Source organism: Callithrix jacchus, chromosome X (assembly GCF_049354715.1).
Source record: "Callithrix jacchus isolate 240 chromosome X, calJac240_pri, whole genome shotgun sequence".
Taxonomy (NCBI): domain Eukaryota; kingdom Metazoa; phylum Chordata; class Mammalia; order Primates; family Cebidae; genus Callithrix; species Callithrix jacchus.
In genome coordinates this window covers 54892294-54908334 of record NC_133524.1, presented here as the reverse complement: position 1 = coordinate 54908334, position 16041 = coordinate 54892294, and the positions used below count along the sequence as shown (strand labels likewise).

Sequence of the window (16041 nt, the reverse complement as noted above, 5' to 3'; positions counted from 1 at the left end):
CTACTAAAAATAGAAAATATTAGCAGGGCATGGTGGCACACACCTGTGGTACCAGCTACTTGGGAGGCTGAGGCAGGAGAATCGCTTGAACCTGGGAGGTGAAGGTTGCAGTGAGCAGAGATTGAGCCAGTGCACTCCAGCCTGGGTGACAGAGTGAGACTCCATCTCAAAAATAAAAAATAAAGAAGAATCTGAACTATACAGATCTTAGAAGAAAACATAGGGTAAAGGCCTCATGACACTGGATTAAACAATGATTTCTTGGATATGACATTAAAAGTATAAGCAAAAAAGGAAAAACTGGATTTCATAAAAATTAAAAATTGTACATCAAAGGACATAATCAATAGAATGGAGGAAAATATTTGCAAGTCATTACCAGATAAAGGATTAATATCCAGGAAAAATATATATAAGGAACTCCTACAACTAAACAACAATAAAATGATGCAATTAAAAAATGGGCAAAGATGAGATCTCTCCAAAGAAGAGATACAAATGGCCAAAAAAACACATGAAAAGATGCTCCACATCACTTACTAGTAGGGAAGTGCAAACCACAACCACAATGAGATACCACTTCACACCCATTAAGATGGCTACTTTTATAAAAAAAAGAAAATAACAAGTGTTGATCAGGATGTGAAGAAATTAGAATTTTTGTGCAACGTTGGTGGGAATGTAAGACGCTGCAGCCACTATGGAAAACAGTATGGAGATTTCTCAAAAAAAGTAATAGAATTACCATACGATCCAGCAATTCCACTTCCTGGGTATATACCAAAAGAATTGAAAGGAGTGACTTGAAGAGATATTTGCAGCTGGGCGTGGTAGCTCTCTCCTGTAATCCCAGCACTTTGGAAAGTTGAGGCAGGAGGATCACTTGAGTCCAGGAGTTTAAGACCAGTCTGGGCAACATAGGGCGATTCTGTCTCTACAAAACTTTGTTTTAAAAATTAGCCAGGCATGGGGGCACATGCCTATGGTCCCAGCTACTCAGGAGGCTGAAGTGGGAGGTTTGCTTGAGCCCAGGAGGTCAAGGCTACAGTGAGCTATGATCACACCACTGCACCCCAGCCTAGGTGACAAAGTGAGATCCTGTCTCAAAAAAAAAAAAAAAAAAGGGAGAGATCTGCATAAACATCTTCATAACAGCATTTTCACAATAGCCGAATGGTAAAAGCAACACATATGTCCACCAGAGGATGAATGGATAAATAAAATGTGGTATATATACACACAATAGAATAATACCCAGCATTAAAAAGAAAAGAAATTCTGACACAGGCTACAACATAGATTAACCTTGAATACATTAAACAAAGTGAAATAAGCCAGTCACAAAAAGATAAATATTATATGATTCCACTATATGACTACCAGAGTATTGAAATTCAGAGACAGAGAGTAGCATGGTGGTTGCCAGAGGCTGTGGGGAGAAAAGAATGGGAGGTTATTGTTTAATAGGTACAGTTTTGGTTATGCAAGATATAAATCATTCTGCCATAAAGACACATGCACACATATGTTCACTGCAGCACTATTCACAATAGCAAAGACATGGTATTGACCTAAATGTCTATCAAGGACAGACTGGATAAAGAAAATGTGGTATATATACACCATGGAATACTATGAAGCCACAAAAAAGAACAAGATCCTGTGTTTTGCAAGAACACAGACAGAGCCAGAGGCTATTATCCTTAGCAAACTAATGCAGGAACAGAAAATCAATACTACACATTTCTCACTTACAAGTGGGAACTAAATAATGAGAACTCATAAACACAAAGAAGGGAACAGACACTGGGGTCTATTTGAGGGTGGAGAGTGGGAGGAGGAAGAGGAGCAGAAAAAATAACCATTGGGTACTAGGCTTAGTACTTGGGTGATAAAATTATCTGTACACTAAAACCCCATGACGTGACTTTACCTATATAACAAACCTGCACATGTACTCCCAAACCTAAAAGTTAAATTAAAAAATAAAAATTTTCTTTTAATTTTTTTAAAGACAGGTTTCACCATGTTGGTCAGGCTGGTCTTGAACTCCCGACCTCAGGTGATCCATCCGCCTTGGCCTCCAAAGTGCTTGGATTACAGGCGTGAGCCACCACGCCCGGCCAAAAATAAAAATGTTTAAGAGTTCCGAAGATGGATTGTTACCGAGACAAGCTCGGCTGTAGAGACCCCACCCAGGCAGCACTGAAGGAATCAAGCAGCAGACACCCAGATAGAACAGCAAAGTCGGACCATCCGGGGGTCAACAACCTTCCGAGCTGAGAGCCTCAGGAGGCTGATTACACCAGGCTGAGGGCCTCAAGCAGACTCTGACCCACATAGTTCGTCTCTCTGAACAGGTGTTTATTATTAACAAACAGGTGTTCTGTGTTTTCTCATAGACCCAAGATAAACTAGGTAGGCAGCTGGTGCCTGCTTACCACTGATCAAGGACAAACTAGAAAGTATTCTCCACGAGGGAGCCACGGGGGCAGGGTCACATATCCCACGCTTAAAGAATTATTTTAACTGGTGGACAATATACATATACCGTTTTGCTACTTTAGAATGCCCCAAGCAGCCTTCCACTTGGGGGAGAAGGCAGCTACGTTTTCCTTGCCATCTTTCTTCTTAGCAAACAATATAATTTTATCATACACTCAGCATTGCTCACCAGATTGTGGTGATGGTTGCACAATAATGCACTTAGTGCGAATGAAATGACCACTTAAAAATGGTTAAGATAGGCCAGGCACAGTGGCTCACGCCTGTAATCCCAGCACTTTGGGAGGCCAAGGTGGGTAGATCACAAGGTCAGGATATTGAGACCAGCCCGGCCAACATGGTGAAACCTGTCTCTACTAAAAATACAAAAAATTAGCTGGTCGTGGTGGCGTGCACCTGAAATCCCAGTTACTTGGGAGGCTGAGGCAGAAGAATCGCTTGAACCCAGGAAGCAGAGGTTGCAGTGAGCTGAGAATTGCACCACTGCACTCCAACCTGGGTGATGGAGTGAGACTGTCTCAAAAAAAAAAAAAAAAAACTTGTATCCAGCATAGAATCCTCAAAATTCAAAAATAATAAAACAACCCAATACAAAATATGCGAGATGTGAAACTTTGCTAAAGATATGTAGATAGCAAATAAGCACATAAAATATGCTCAAATCATTAGAGAATGCATATAAAAACCATAACTATTAGTATACCTAATGTCAAAAAAACTGGGCGGGTATGGTGGCTCATACCTGTAATCCTAGCACTTTGGGAGACCGACATGGGAGGAGCACTTGAGGCCAGGCGTTCAAGACCCCATCTCTAGTTAAATGTTATAGAAATGAATTTTTTTTAATTTAAAAATAAATAAATAAACTGATACCACCAAGTGCGAACTGAAACTTTCATACTGATGGGAATGTAAAATGATACAGACACTTTGAAAAACAGTTTAGCAGTTTCTTAAAATGTCAAACATATGCTTACCATATATCCCAGCAATCCAACTCTAAGTATTTACTATAGATAAAGGAAAACGCAAAAAGTTGCATGTGAATGTTTATAGCAGCTTTACTTGTAATTGTCCAAAACTGCAAAGAACCTAAACAGCCTTCAACTGGGGAATAAACAGTAGTAAATCCACACAATGGAGTGATTTAGAAATAAGAACTATTGATACAGTGAGGAACATGGATGAATCTCAAATGTATTACTCATAGCAAAAGAATTCGCTCTCTAAATGCTACATACCGTATAATTTCACTTATATAACATTCTTCAAAAGACAAAAATATATGGCCAGACACTGGCTCACGCCTCTAATCCCAGCACTTCGGGAGGCCGAGTTGAGTAGATCACTTGAGGTCAGGACTTTGAGACCAGCCTGGTCAACGTGGTGAAACTCCACCTCTACTAAAAATACAACAATTAGCCAGACGTGGTGGTGGGGACATGTAGTCCCAGCTGCTCAGGAGCCTGTGGCAGGAGGATCACCTGAATCCGGGAGGTGGAGGTTGCAGTGAGCTGAGATCACGCCACTGTACAGCTTGGGTAACAGAGCGAGACTCTGTCTCAAAATAAATAAATAAATAAAAGGACAAAAATATAAGAACAAAGAAAAAGGCCGGGTATGCTGGCTCACACTTATAATCTCAGCACTTTGGGAGGCTGAGGTGGGTGGATCACAAGGTCAAGAGTTCGAGACCAGCCTGGCTAACACGGTGAAACTCTGTCTCTACTAAACATACAAAAATCAGCTGGGCATGGTAGCAGGCACCTGTAATCCCAGCTACTCAGGAGGCTGAGGCAGAAGAATCGCTTGAACTTGGGAGATAAAGGTTGCAGTGAGCTGAGATCATGCCACTGCACTCCAGCCTGGGGTGACAGAGCTAGACTCCGTCTCAAAAAAAAAAAAAAAGAAAGAACAAAGGAAAAAACAGTGATTGCCAGGGGTTGGGTGTAGGGGACAGGTTTTGTCTGTAAAGTAGCAGGAATGAATTCAGTTTAATGGACTCACAGTTCCACATGGCTGGGGAGGCCTCACAATCATGGCAGAATCAGGGAAGGGCTAAGAGGACTGTTCTGAACCTTGGTTGCATTGGTGATTACACAACTCTACACATTTATCAAAGCTTTATAGAACTGTATACCAGAGTGAATTTTACTGTAATGTAAATGTTTGTAATTTTTAAAACAAGAAGGCATAAAATAAGCCTGCTTATTGTATGATTCTATTGATATGACATTCATGCTAAAGCAAAACTATAGGGGCAGAAAATGAATCAGTGGTTGGCAGAATCTGAGGGTTAAGGGTAGGAGTTGATGACAAAAGGGCCCGGAGACTTTTGGGGGGTGAGGCAACTATATTTCTATTGTGGTGGTGGGTCACTCCTGTATTATGTTTGTACAAACTCATGTAAATAAACCTATAAAAAGTGAACTTTACTATATGTAAATTATACCCTAATTGTTTTGAAAAATGAAGAGAAAAAGTTAAACTGCTTCTAAAAAAAAAAAAAACTGAGATATGCTGTAGGTAGAGAATCTGCGTCCCATAATCTTTTTTTCTCTCTCTTATTTTTTCCCCTGAGACAGTCTCCCTCTGTTGCCCAGGCTGGAGTGCAGTGGCACAATCTCGGCTAAATGAAGCCTCTACCTCCCAGGCTCAAGAGATCCTCCTGCCTCAGCCCCAGACAGCTGAAACTACAGGCATGAGCCACGATGCCCACCTAATTTTTGTATTTTTTTGGTAAAGACGAGGTTTCACCATATCGCTTAGGCTGGTTTTGAACTCCTGACCTCAAGTTATCTGCCTGCCTCGGCCTCCCAAAGTGCTGGGATTACAGGTGAGAGCCACCTGCAGTGCCAAACTCTTACCTACATGACTACTTTAGTTCTGCTTGATTTTGGCCAAAGTATGTTCCCATGCTGTTTCTTACCCATTTAGATACTTCTATTTCTAATATTTACCTCCTAGAACTTCTCCACTACAGATGAGGACACCTCCTGATGAACCCTAAGTTGAAAATTACAATGGGTTTATCAAAAAGTAGCCCCATCATAAGTAGAGGTGCATTCTGAATGTATACTGCTTTTCCACCAAAAATTCTATATCAAACCACCAAAAGTTGAGGACTGTCTGTATTTTAAATGCTAAATTATAAAATGCTGTATGGTCACAAAATGGCCTTAGCTGTCCTGGTATGGAATTTTTCAATATGACACTATTATGTACCAGAAGAGTTCAGTGAGACAGTGTGAAATAAGTTGTAGCCTATTCAAAAGGACAGAGTGTAGTTTTAGCAAGACACTAAAAACTAATTGTTTAAGAAACTAAAGAGTTTTTTTAAACCAAAAAACAGAAAATGCATTGAAAGGACTTCAAAACAGAGACTGGCACAAAGTAGGGGCTTAATCAATGTTTCTCTGTTAAGGAGGCGGTACGATGTAGAGGAAAGGGCCTGCACAGGGTTTTAATCACGCTTGGGTTCCCATCCTAGCATCACTGCTTAATACACCCTCTTGGGTCTGGCCATCCTGCCAACTTTTTTTTTTCTAGATGGAGTCTCACCCAGGTTATAGTGCAGTGGCGTGATCTCGGCTCACTGCAACCTCCACCTCCTGAGTTCAAGTGATTCAAGTGATTCTCCTGCCTCAGCCTCCTGCATAACTGGGATCACAGGTATGCCACCACACCTAGCTAATTTTTTATATTTTTAGTAGAGATGAGGTTTCACCATGTTGGCCAGGCTGGTCTCAAACTCCTGATCTCAGGTGATCTGCTCACCTCAGCCTCCGAAAGTGCAGGGATTACAGGCATGAGCCACCATGCCCGGCCAACGTTCTGAAATTACTTCTTTTCTTCCTATGGGGAGACGAATCCCTTACTAGCAGAGCTATACTGAGGGTTCGAGGTGGTAATGGGTCTCCAGGGCTTGGTGCAGTCTGTACTCAACAAGTACATAATTCTCTCCTTTGGTGGCCCCTGAATACAAGAGTGGTCTGTACTTCCCTGCTTGAACAGCCCACAGCCAATGGCGCTCCAGTCCTTGTCACATGGTTCCACTCTTAGGATGTAAATTAGGAGGTGCCAGCTTGAGAGGCAGAGGCAAAGGCAAGGTTAAGATGCAGCTGTGGGGCTGGGTGCAGTGACTCACGCCTATAATCCCAGCACTTTGGGAGGCTGAGGCAGGTGGATCACCCGAGGCCAAGAGTTTGAGACCACCCTGGCCAACATGGTGAAACATTATCTCGACTAAAAATACAAAACTTAGCCAGGCATGGTGGCGGGCACCTGTCATCCCAGCTACTTAGGAGGCTGAGGCAGGAGAATCACTTTGAACCCAGGAGACAGGTTGCAGTGAGCCACGATCATGCCATTGCACTCCAGCCTGGGCAACAGAGCCAAAAAAAAAAAGAGGTGCAGCTGTGGGTCAAAGGATGGTGTGGAAGTTTGGGGTAGATGTCCAAGACTGCAGTAATGGTATGCTTACCCACTTCAAATGTGTCGACTCAAGTAGATTGCTAGGAACTAAAGTCGGGGGCAAAAACCCCAAAACACCCTGGCAAAGTCAGAAGATTCTGTTCAGTTGCAATCATCTACCCCAGCCCCTCTCTGAGGGCCTCTGGCACTGCTTGGGCTCACTGCCCTTGTCTGATGAGGTAGGATCTCCTGGAGGAGATAGCTAATTATACTTTAATGCGATGACTTACAGACACTGGAAAAGGAGTTGGCTGCTATACTCCCATCTATAGCAGCTATCTCAAGGATATAGTCTGTGAATAAATGGTACCAGAACCCTCTTGAGGTTCATGGAATTCAAATGTTGGTGCAATAGGAGACATGGTCACACGAGGGCAGGGTCTGGCCGGAGTACTTTAGTTAAAGGGATTCCTCCAGGGCCGGGCGCGGTGGCTCACGCCTGTAATCCCAGCACTTTGGGAGGCCAAGGCGGGTGGATCACGAGGTCAAGAGATAGAGACCATCCTGGTCAACATGGTGAAACCCCATCTCTACTAAAAACGCAAAAAATTAGCTGGGCATGGTGGCACGTGCCTGTAATCCCAGCTACTCAGGAGGCTGAGGCAGGAGAATTGCCTGAACCGAGGAGGTGGAGGTAGCGGTGAGCCGAGATCATGCCATTGCACTCCAGCCTGGGTAACAAGAGTGAAACTCTGTCTCAAAAAAAAAAGGGGGGGGATTCCTCCAATTCACAATCTGCCCGGAAACGCCCCAACATGGGGTTTGCCCCTAAAGCAGGTACCTTGTTTTCTCTTCGTGCAAACCACACTCAGCACAAGCCAGGCTTGTTTGTTCTCTTCTTCCCTCTGCACTATCCCTAGACCCTTCCAGAGACACAGGAGGCTCATTACTTTCTCCTTCCTCTCTCTGCCACCCACATGAAGACCTATGGACTTGGAAGGAAGATAGACGGCCCAAAGCCCACTACAGGAATGTCTTGCCACTGAAGTCTCCTGTGGGGTGGTAAAGAAATCATCACCCTCCCCCAGGGACCCCCAGGTCCTCCAGCAGCCTAAGCTCTAGTGGCATATTCACCTGTCTAAGAGAGTTTTGTGGGAGGTCAGCCCTCAACCAGCCCAATCTATAAGGTGGGACCCCGAGGTGAGGGATAAATTGTTAGCACCTGAGCTCTGCTGAGATTTCTTTTATTTCTCTTATAAAACAGTAGGGGTTAAATAGAGGGTATTGGATTTGGCAGCTGCAGTCCCCTTGGGACTCTTCAGGGAGAACCAAACTATCTCATTGGTATTCCCCCCATACCACTGGAACTGGTGCTTGGAGCGGAAGGGAAGTGAGATCAGTCGATTAGTCACCAACACTGTCATCACCACTGGCAGAGAGGTCGAGAGCAGACATCATGGAATCAGACAGCTTGCTGGCAATTTTATCTGCAAATAGAGAAATATAAGCAATCTCTTGGTGGCTGACTTGCTACCAGGAGGCCTGCTGACGCTGGCCTACATCTACCTTGGTCTGCACTAATCTCCTCAACTGGCTCACTTACCCGCAAACACTAAACAAAACTGGCACCATGTTGGAAGCCACTGCTCAGCTTCACACACAGACAATCCACTTTTCTATCTGTAAAATGGATTAGCCCAACATAGCTTCTATTTCAGGGTTTCGGCCTCACTGGGCTCCAAGTACTTTTTTCCAAATACCAAAGCAGTAATCTTCTTTTACTGTGTCAAACTTAGCGCTCTACCATTACCCTCAAAACAAAGCTCTCACAGCAAAGACCAGCATGGCCGTAGGGGCTCTGAGCCTGAATGTTCACCACGCACAACTCCCATCCTCTAGACACAGTTGTTCCTCAGGATGCCCCTCAGACTTCACCTCCTCCAGGAGGCCTTCTCTGATCACCGCTATCCAACCACCATCCCCAGGTTCAGTTAGGTTCCCTCACTGTGCTTGCTGGGTCTTCAAAGTGATTACTGTGTGCTTGTGCCGCCAAGGTCTGTTTTCTCGTCTCCTCCCAACTCCTTAGTAAGACTAGGAGTTCAAGGACAATTCATCTGAATTCCCAGGGCTCAGTGTGAAGCCAGGCCAAGAGTGAATGTCTGATTGTGTATGTTTGGTTCCAGAACACAATCTAGTTCAAATAGGGCTGATGGGTCAATCAACCCTAAGTCTGTATTTTGGCTCCATCAACTACTAGTTGTCTTACCTTCGATGTGTCACTTAATGTCTCTGGACCTCAGTTTTCTCACTTATCAAATGAGGGTAAAACTTTTGCAATGAGTTAGTAAAAAATAAGCACAGCATGGAAACCCGAATGGGCCAGCCAAACAATGGACCACCATTAAAACGAGGGAAAGTAGTTCTTTTGTGTATTGATGTAGACATATCCCTAAGATATACTGAGTGGAAAAATGATAGGGCAAAGCCATGTGTCCAGTAGATTGGCATTTGAGTAGAAAAAGAGAACAAAGAATATATAGATATTTGCCTGTGTACCTATCTCAGGAAAGACACAAGAAACTAACTGGTTGACTAGGGGTTGGTCTAGGTGACTAGGGGATGCGAGAGATTTTACTGTATATCCTCTTGTACCTTTAGGATTTTGAGTATACTGCCTATTGATGAAGCAAAAATTATACATACCCTGCAAGCTACCTAACACATAGAGAGTACCTGATAAATAAATTCTGGTTATTTGATACACAGACTAGGCAGGCCAGCGGTTCTCCCAGTGTAATCCCCAGAGAAATAGCATCAGCTGGGAACCTGTTAGAAATACAAATCCTAATAGGCACCAAAGAAGACATACTAATTAGAAACTATGAGTGAAGGGTCCAAAAATCTGTGTGTTAACAAACCCTCCAGGGAATCCTGTTGCCAGCTGAAGTTTGAGAACCACTGTGCTAGTAGTTGAGCCTCCTAGCTCATTCCTGCCCCCAACCCTAGACTGGAGCTGGACACAGAAAGATACTCATTCAGGAGCCCCAGTCAAGATCTCAGGTGGGGCTGGCAGTGGTGGCTCACATCTGTAATCATAGCACTTTGGGAGGCCAAGGCAGGTGGATCACCTGAACTCAGGAGTTCAAGACCAGCTTGGCCAACATGGTGAAACCCTGGCTCTACTAAAAATACAAAAATTAGCCAGGAGAGGTAGCAGGTGCCTGTGATCCCACCTACTCAGGAGACTGAGTCAGGAGAATCACTTGAACCCGACAGGCAGAGAGAAGATCCCAGGTAGGGATGGTCAGGGGCTCCCACCTGCACGTTTCTGCATCTTCTTCTTATTCTTCAGAGCGGATGCCAGAGCCTGGCCCTGTTGCAGGGGATCCGTCTCCATGATCCTCTGCAGCACTGGGCGGCGGTCCACTGAGCAGACATCCACCATATTGTTGTTCTTAGGGTGGTGGTTCACATTGCGTTTAGCCCACCCCATCTGATGACGGTTCGGATTGGTGCAATACCCAGTGAGATCTCCAATCTAGGGAGAGAGAGAAAACATAATAATGAGGTCTTGACCCCAAGAAAACCTCCAAAGACTTCTGCAGAAAAGGCAGGAACACAGGCTTCAGTAAGAACAGGAGCCTGGAACCATGTAGAACTAGGCTCCAATTCTGGCTCCACAACACTCAAGCAGGTGCTTAATTAACTCTCAGCCTCAGTTTCCTCATCTGTCAAATTAAGGGTAGATAAGGGGTAGTTTGTATGGCTTTTACAAGAACATAAAGAAAAGGCAGAGTTGCTTGATCAATGACAATTGGTATTATAATGATTCACTGATTAAGTGACCCTTTAAGGTCCTACTCAATTAAAAAACACTTTTCCAGGCCAGACACAGTGACTCATGCCTGTAATCCCAGCACTTTGGGAAGCTGAGGCAGGCAGATCACGTGAGGACAAGAGTTTGAGACCAGCCTAGCCAAGATGCTGAAACCCCATCTCTACTAAACACACAAAATTAGCTGGGCGCAGTGGCAGACGGCTGTAATCCCAGCTACTCAGGAGGCTGAGGAGGAGAATCACTTGAACCTGAGGGTGGAGGTTGCAGTGAGTCGAGATTGTGCCACTGCACTCCAGCCTGGGCAACAGAGCAAGATTCCATCTCAAAATAAAAAATGATACAGGAAAATATACAGTTTATATGCAAATAACATGCCATTTTATATAAGGGACTGGAGTGTTGGCAATTTTGATATTTTCAGGCTGTCTTGGAACCAATACCTCACGGAGACCAAGGGACAACTGTAATTTACTATGTCATATTCATCTAACACACACATCCACGGTGTCCCTGAGTCTTAGCCATAGGCTCAGGAATACACGCATTTGTGGGACATTTGCCTCCTCCTAAACAGTCACTGTGTCACATGCAAACTCTGCTGTGAAAACATACACATACAAAGACCCCTGCACCCTCCCTTTCAGGGTCACACAGGCAGGTGGAGGTTGCAGTGAGCTGAGATCGTGCCACTGCACTCCAGCCTGGGTGACAGAGTGAGACTCTGTCTCAAAAAAAAAAAGAAATTAGCTAGCAGGTTGGGCGCAGTGGCCCACGCCTGTAATCCTAGCACTTTGGAAGGCTGAGGTAGGCGGATCACTTGAGGTCAGAAGTTCGAGACCAGCCTTGCCAACATGGTGAAACCCGATCTCTACTAAAAATACAAAAATTAGCTGGGCGTCATCAGGGGCACCTGTACTAGCTACTTGGGAGGCTGAGGTATGAAAATCACTTGAACCCAGGAGGTGCAGGTTGCAGTGAGCCAAGATCACACCACTGCATTCTAGCCTGGGCGACAGAGCAAGACCCTGTCTTTAAAAAAAAAATAAATTTAGCTGGGCATGGTAGCTTGCATCTGTAATCCCAGGCACTTGGGAGGCTGAGGTAGGGGGATTGCTTTAGTCCAGGAGGCAGAGGCTGCAGTAAGCCAAGATCACACCACTACACTCCAGCCTAGGTGCCAGAGCAAGACCCTGTCATAAAAAAAAAAAAAAAATTCTGACACTTACTTTGTGTCCAGCTCTGTGTAGAGCAATGCTGAAGACAGAGAAGTGAGTGACACACAGTTCCATCCTTTTTTTTTTTTTTTTGAAACAGACTCTCACTCTGTCACCCAGGCTGGAGTGCAGTTGTGTGATCTTGGCTCACTGCAGCCTCCGCCTCCCGGGTTCAAGCGATTCTCCTGCCTCAGCCTCTCAAGTAGCTGGGATTACAGGCACACATCACCAGACCTGGCTAATTTTTTGTATTTTTAGTAGAGATGGTGTTTCAGCATGTTGGTCAGGCTGGTCTCAAACTCCTGACCTCAGGTGATCCACCCACCTTGGCCTCCCAAAGTGCTGGAATTACAGGTGTGAGCCACCACACCCGGCCTCAGTTCCATCTTCAGAAAATAACCTGGCTAAAGAAGATAGAAAGATTTTTTTATTTTTTGAGACAGAGTCTCGCTCTGTTGCCCACGCTGGAATGGTGCACTGGTGCAACCTTGGCTCACTGCAACCTCCACCTCTCAGCTTCAAGTGATTCTCCTGCCTCAGCCTCCTGAGTAGCTGGGATTATAGGCGCACACCACCACATCTGGCTAATTTTTGCATTTTTAGTACAGACAGGGTTTTACCAAGTTGGGGAAAGTGGTCTTGAACTCCTGGCCTCATGATCCGTCCATCTCGGCCTCCCAAAGTGCTGGTGTTACAGGCGTGAGCCACCGTACCCAGCTGAAGATACAAAGATCTATACCACAAATCGGAGTATGGTAACTGCCCATTAGAAACATGAAGGATGAGAAATGCCAGATATAGTATGCACCAAAAGTTAAATTTAAAAATTAAAAAAAAAAAGAAAGAAACATGAAGGAGGAGTGACTGAGAGGAAAGGGATGATAGTGGTGGTCAACACAGTACTGATGGGGAGGGGTCATTCCTGATTGAACACTGGAAAAACATAGAGCACACCTGAGTACCAAAAATGGTGTCTGTTTCTGGCCAGGTGCAGTGGTTCACGCCTGTAATCTAAACACTTTGAAAGGCGGGGAAGGACAGATTACTTGAGGTCAGGGGTTCGAGACCACGCTGGCCAACATGGCTGGGCCCTGGACCATACACTGCTTGACCCCATTGCCCAGAGAACTGCTCAGCCTTCAAGACATGGTTTAATGGGGTTTGGCTATGTCCCCACCCAAAAATCTCATCTGAAATTGTAAACCCCATAATTCCTATATGTCAAGGGAGAGACCAAGTGGAGATAATTAAATCATGGGGGTGGTTTCCCCCATGCTCTTATCATGATAGTGAGTTCTCATGAGATCTGATAGCTTTGTAAGTGTTTGGTAGTTCCTCCTGTATTCATTCTCCTTCCTCCCACCTTTTGAAGAAGATGCCTTGCATCCCCTTCACCTTCTGCCATGATTGTAAGATTCCTGAGGCCTCCCCAGCTGTGCTGAACTGTGAGTAAATTAAACCTCTTTCCTTCATAAATTACCAGTCTTGGGCAGTTCTTTACAGCAGTATGCAAAGGGACTGATATATGGCTCGAGCAAGACTTCCTTGACCCACAGGTAGTACAGGTTAGGGTCCCTGGATCCATGCTGTCCCAACCTCGACCCGTATCCAGACCCTGTGAGTCTCCTATCACAGTGTGGATGTCTGTGTCTGTAACCCACCAAAATATGAACTTCTGAAGAGCAGAGATGGGAGATGGACTGGCAGAAGAAGAGGCTGAAAAAACCTCAAGGAGCCCTGCAGATGTTGAATAGAAGGCTGCAGGCATATGGACTTGATCCTATAGGTGCAGAGGAGCCATGAAACAAGTTTAAGGGGGGGAGGTGACATGGTCAGACTGGGCCATTAGAAACCATGAGACATATGTCTAAGTGAATGAGGACTGGAAGGTTAGTTTAGGGTTATGGGAATGGTAGAGATGAAAAGAAGATGACAGCTTGTCAAAAGATTTAGGAGGAAGAAGACAGGTCTTGGTGACTAAGTATAAGATCCCAGGCCAGGCTCGGTGGCTCAAGCCTGTAATCCCAGCACTTTGGGAGGCTGAGGCAGGCAAATCACCTGAGGTCAGGAGTTCGAGACCAGCCTGGCCAACATGGCAAAACCCCATCTCTACTAAAAATACAAAAATTAGCCAGCGTGGTGGCACATGCCTGTAATCTCAGCTTCTTGGGAGGCTGAGGCAGGAGAATCACTTGAACCTGGGAGACAGAGGTTGCAGTGACCCGAGATTGCACCACTGCACTGCAGCCTGGGTGACAGAGTAAGACTCCGTTGGCTCACGCCTGTAATCCTAGCACTTTGGGAGGCCAAGGCAGGTGGATCACAAGAGGTCAGGAGTTCTAGACCATCCTGGCCAACATGGTAAAACCCCAATAAATTAGCTAGGCATGGTTGCGTGCACCTGTAATCCCGGCTACTCGGGAGTCTGAGGCAGGAGAATCACTTGAACCTGGGAGGTAGAGTGGAGTGAGCCAAGATCGTGCCCTTGCACTCCAGCCTGGGCAACAGGGTGAAATTCTGTCTCAAACAACAATAACAAAAAAAGATCCTGGTACTAGTTAGGGAGAAGACTCATTTACAAGTTGGACAACTGGGTGGTTAGATAGTGATACCTGTTCTTTTTTTTTTTGCTCTCTCGCTAGCTGCCAGGCTAGAGTGCAGTGGCATGATGTCGGCTCACTGCAACCTCCACCTCCCGGGTTCAAGCAATTCTCCTGCCTCAGCCTCCCAAGTAGCTGGGACTAGAGGCGTGCACCACCACGCCTAGCTAATTTTTGTATTTTAGTAGAGAAGGGGTTTCACCATGTTGGCCAGGATGGTCTCGATCTCTTGACCATGTGATCCGCCCACCTCAGCCTCCCAAAGTGCTGGGATTACAGTCGTGAGCCACCACGCCCAGCCAGTAAAGACCTGTTCTATGGGCTAGAACCAGGGCTGGGAAAGCTGTCTTAGAGAGCATGCCTGCTTCCTTGACCTGTCATTGCTTGGCAAAGGACGCTCTACTGTAGACCAGGCATCCAGAAGCCCACAGGGAGTGAATGAACCTCCCGCATCTCACAACATGGGAATCAAGTAAAAGGGACCAACCACTTCCCAGAACCCTGGGGAGAGAAGAGGGTTGCCATGAACAAAGAGGACAGGTACCTTATACACGGTGGTTTTATTTTCAATGGCATCTGCTATTTTCATCATCGGAGAATGGAGCAACTTGATCTCCATTTCACGTGGGTCCGTGTCACCCAACAGCTCATCAGATTCTCCAGTGGCCAAGCCTTTAACACAACCAACACCGGTGTCAGGGCCCTGGCTTCCTCCTGCTGCCAGCCCCCTGGTTAGGCCTCAGTGAAAAGGAAACGAGGATGCTTCCCAGTAGAGTCAGATGCAAGAACTTTTTCAATTCTGCTGAGAGGCCACATGACCAAGAATTAAAAGCATGGGTTTTGCAATAGGACATTCACTTGCTGGGAGATAGACTCAGAGCTGTAGCTTCCTCATTCGGAAAATGGGAATTCCACAAGCCCTAGTCACACTGAGCTGCTGCTGTGAGCCATGGGAGATGTCTGTAATGCTCCGGGCCCAAGAAGCTGCTCTGTGAATGGCAGGCACTGGGATTCCTTCCCCAGGACCAGGACTTTCCCCTCCTCTCTGGCCCCTTGCCTGAAGCTGGCCTTCACTGCAAACCTCAGATGTGCCCACTGCCCTGTGCCTCACTACCCTCGTGCCTGCTTCTGTAATTTTGCCCCTATTCCCTACCCTGGGCCTTCTAATCCCTACTCACCCTTCAAGATCCAGCACTAGGGTCAACTCCTCCAGGAAGCCCTCACCACTAACCTGTCCCCCTCTGTCTCCTCAATTTCTCGGACCTCAATCTTTTGCCAAAACGCATTCTCAGTGATGGAGCACCTCTTGCCCTTACGTCCAGCCAGGGTCAAGCATCATCATAAGAACATAAGCTCAAACCCCTCTCAACTGCTCTACTTAACAGAGGAGGAAACTAAGGCGAGGTGCAATGGCTCATGCCTGTAATCCCAGCACTTTGGGAGGCCAAGGCAGGTGGACTGCTTCAGGTCT

The 16041-nt window shown here is 45.7% G+C and overlaps 1 protein-coding gene across 16 annotated transcripts in view; it reads right to left on the bottom strand.

The window, feature by feature from the left end:
* Window positions 1–8146: 8146 nt before the first annotated feature.
* The window catches only part of GNL3L (G protein nucleolar 3 like), a 34166-nt gene continuing 26271 nt past the window's right edge, over window positions 8147–16041 (bottom strand). For all 16 annotated transcript variants that reach the window (XM_008989351.5, XM_035289489.3, XM_008989352.5 and 13 more), the window contains 3 exons: window positions 15115–15242; window positions 10237–10456; window positions 8147–8405 (listed from right to left, as the gene is read on the bottom strand). In XM_008989351.5, the coding sequence (XP_008987599.1) occupies window positions 8323–8405; window positions 10237–10456; window positions 15115–15242 (431 nt within the window). In that variant the 3' untranslated portion in view covers window positions 8147–8322. The remainder of the gene's footprint in view (window positions 8406–10236; window positions 10457–15114; window positions 15243–16041) is intronic.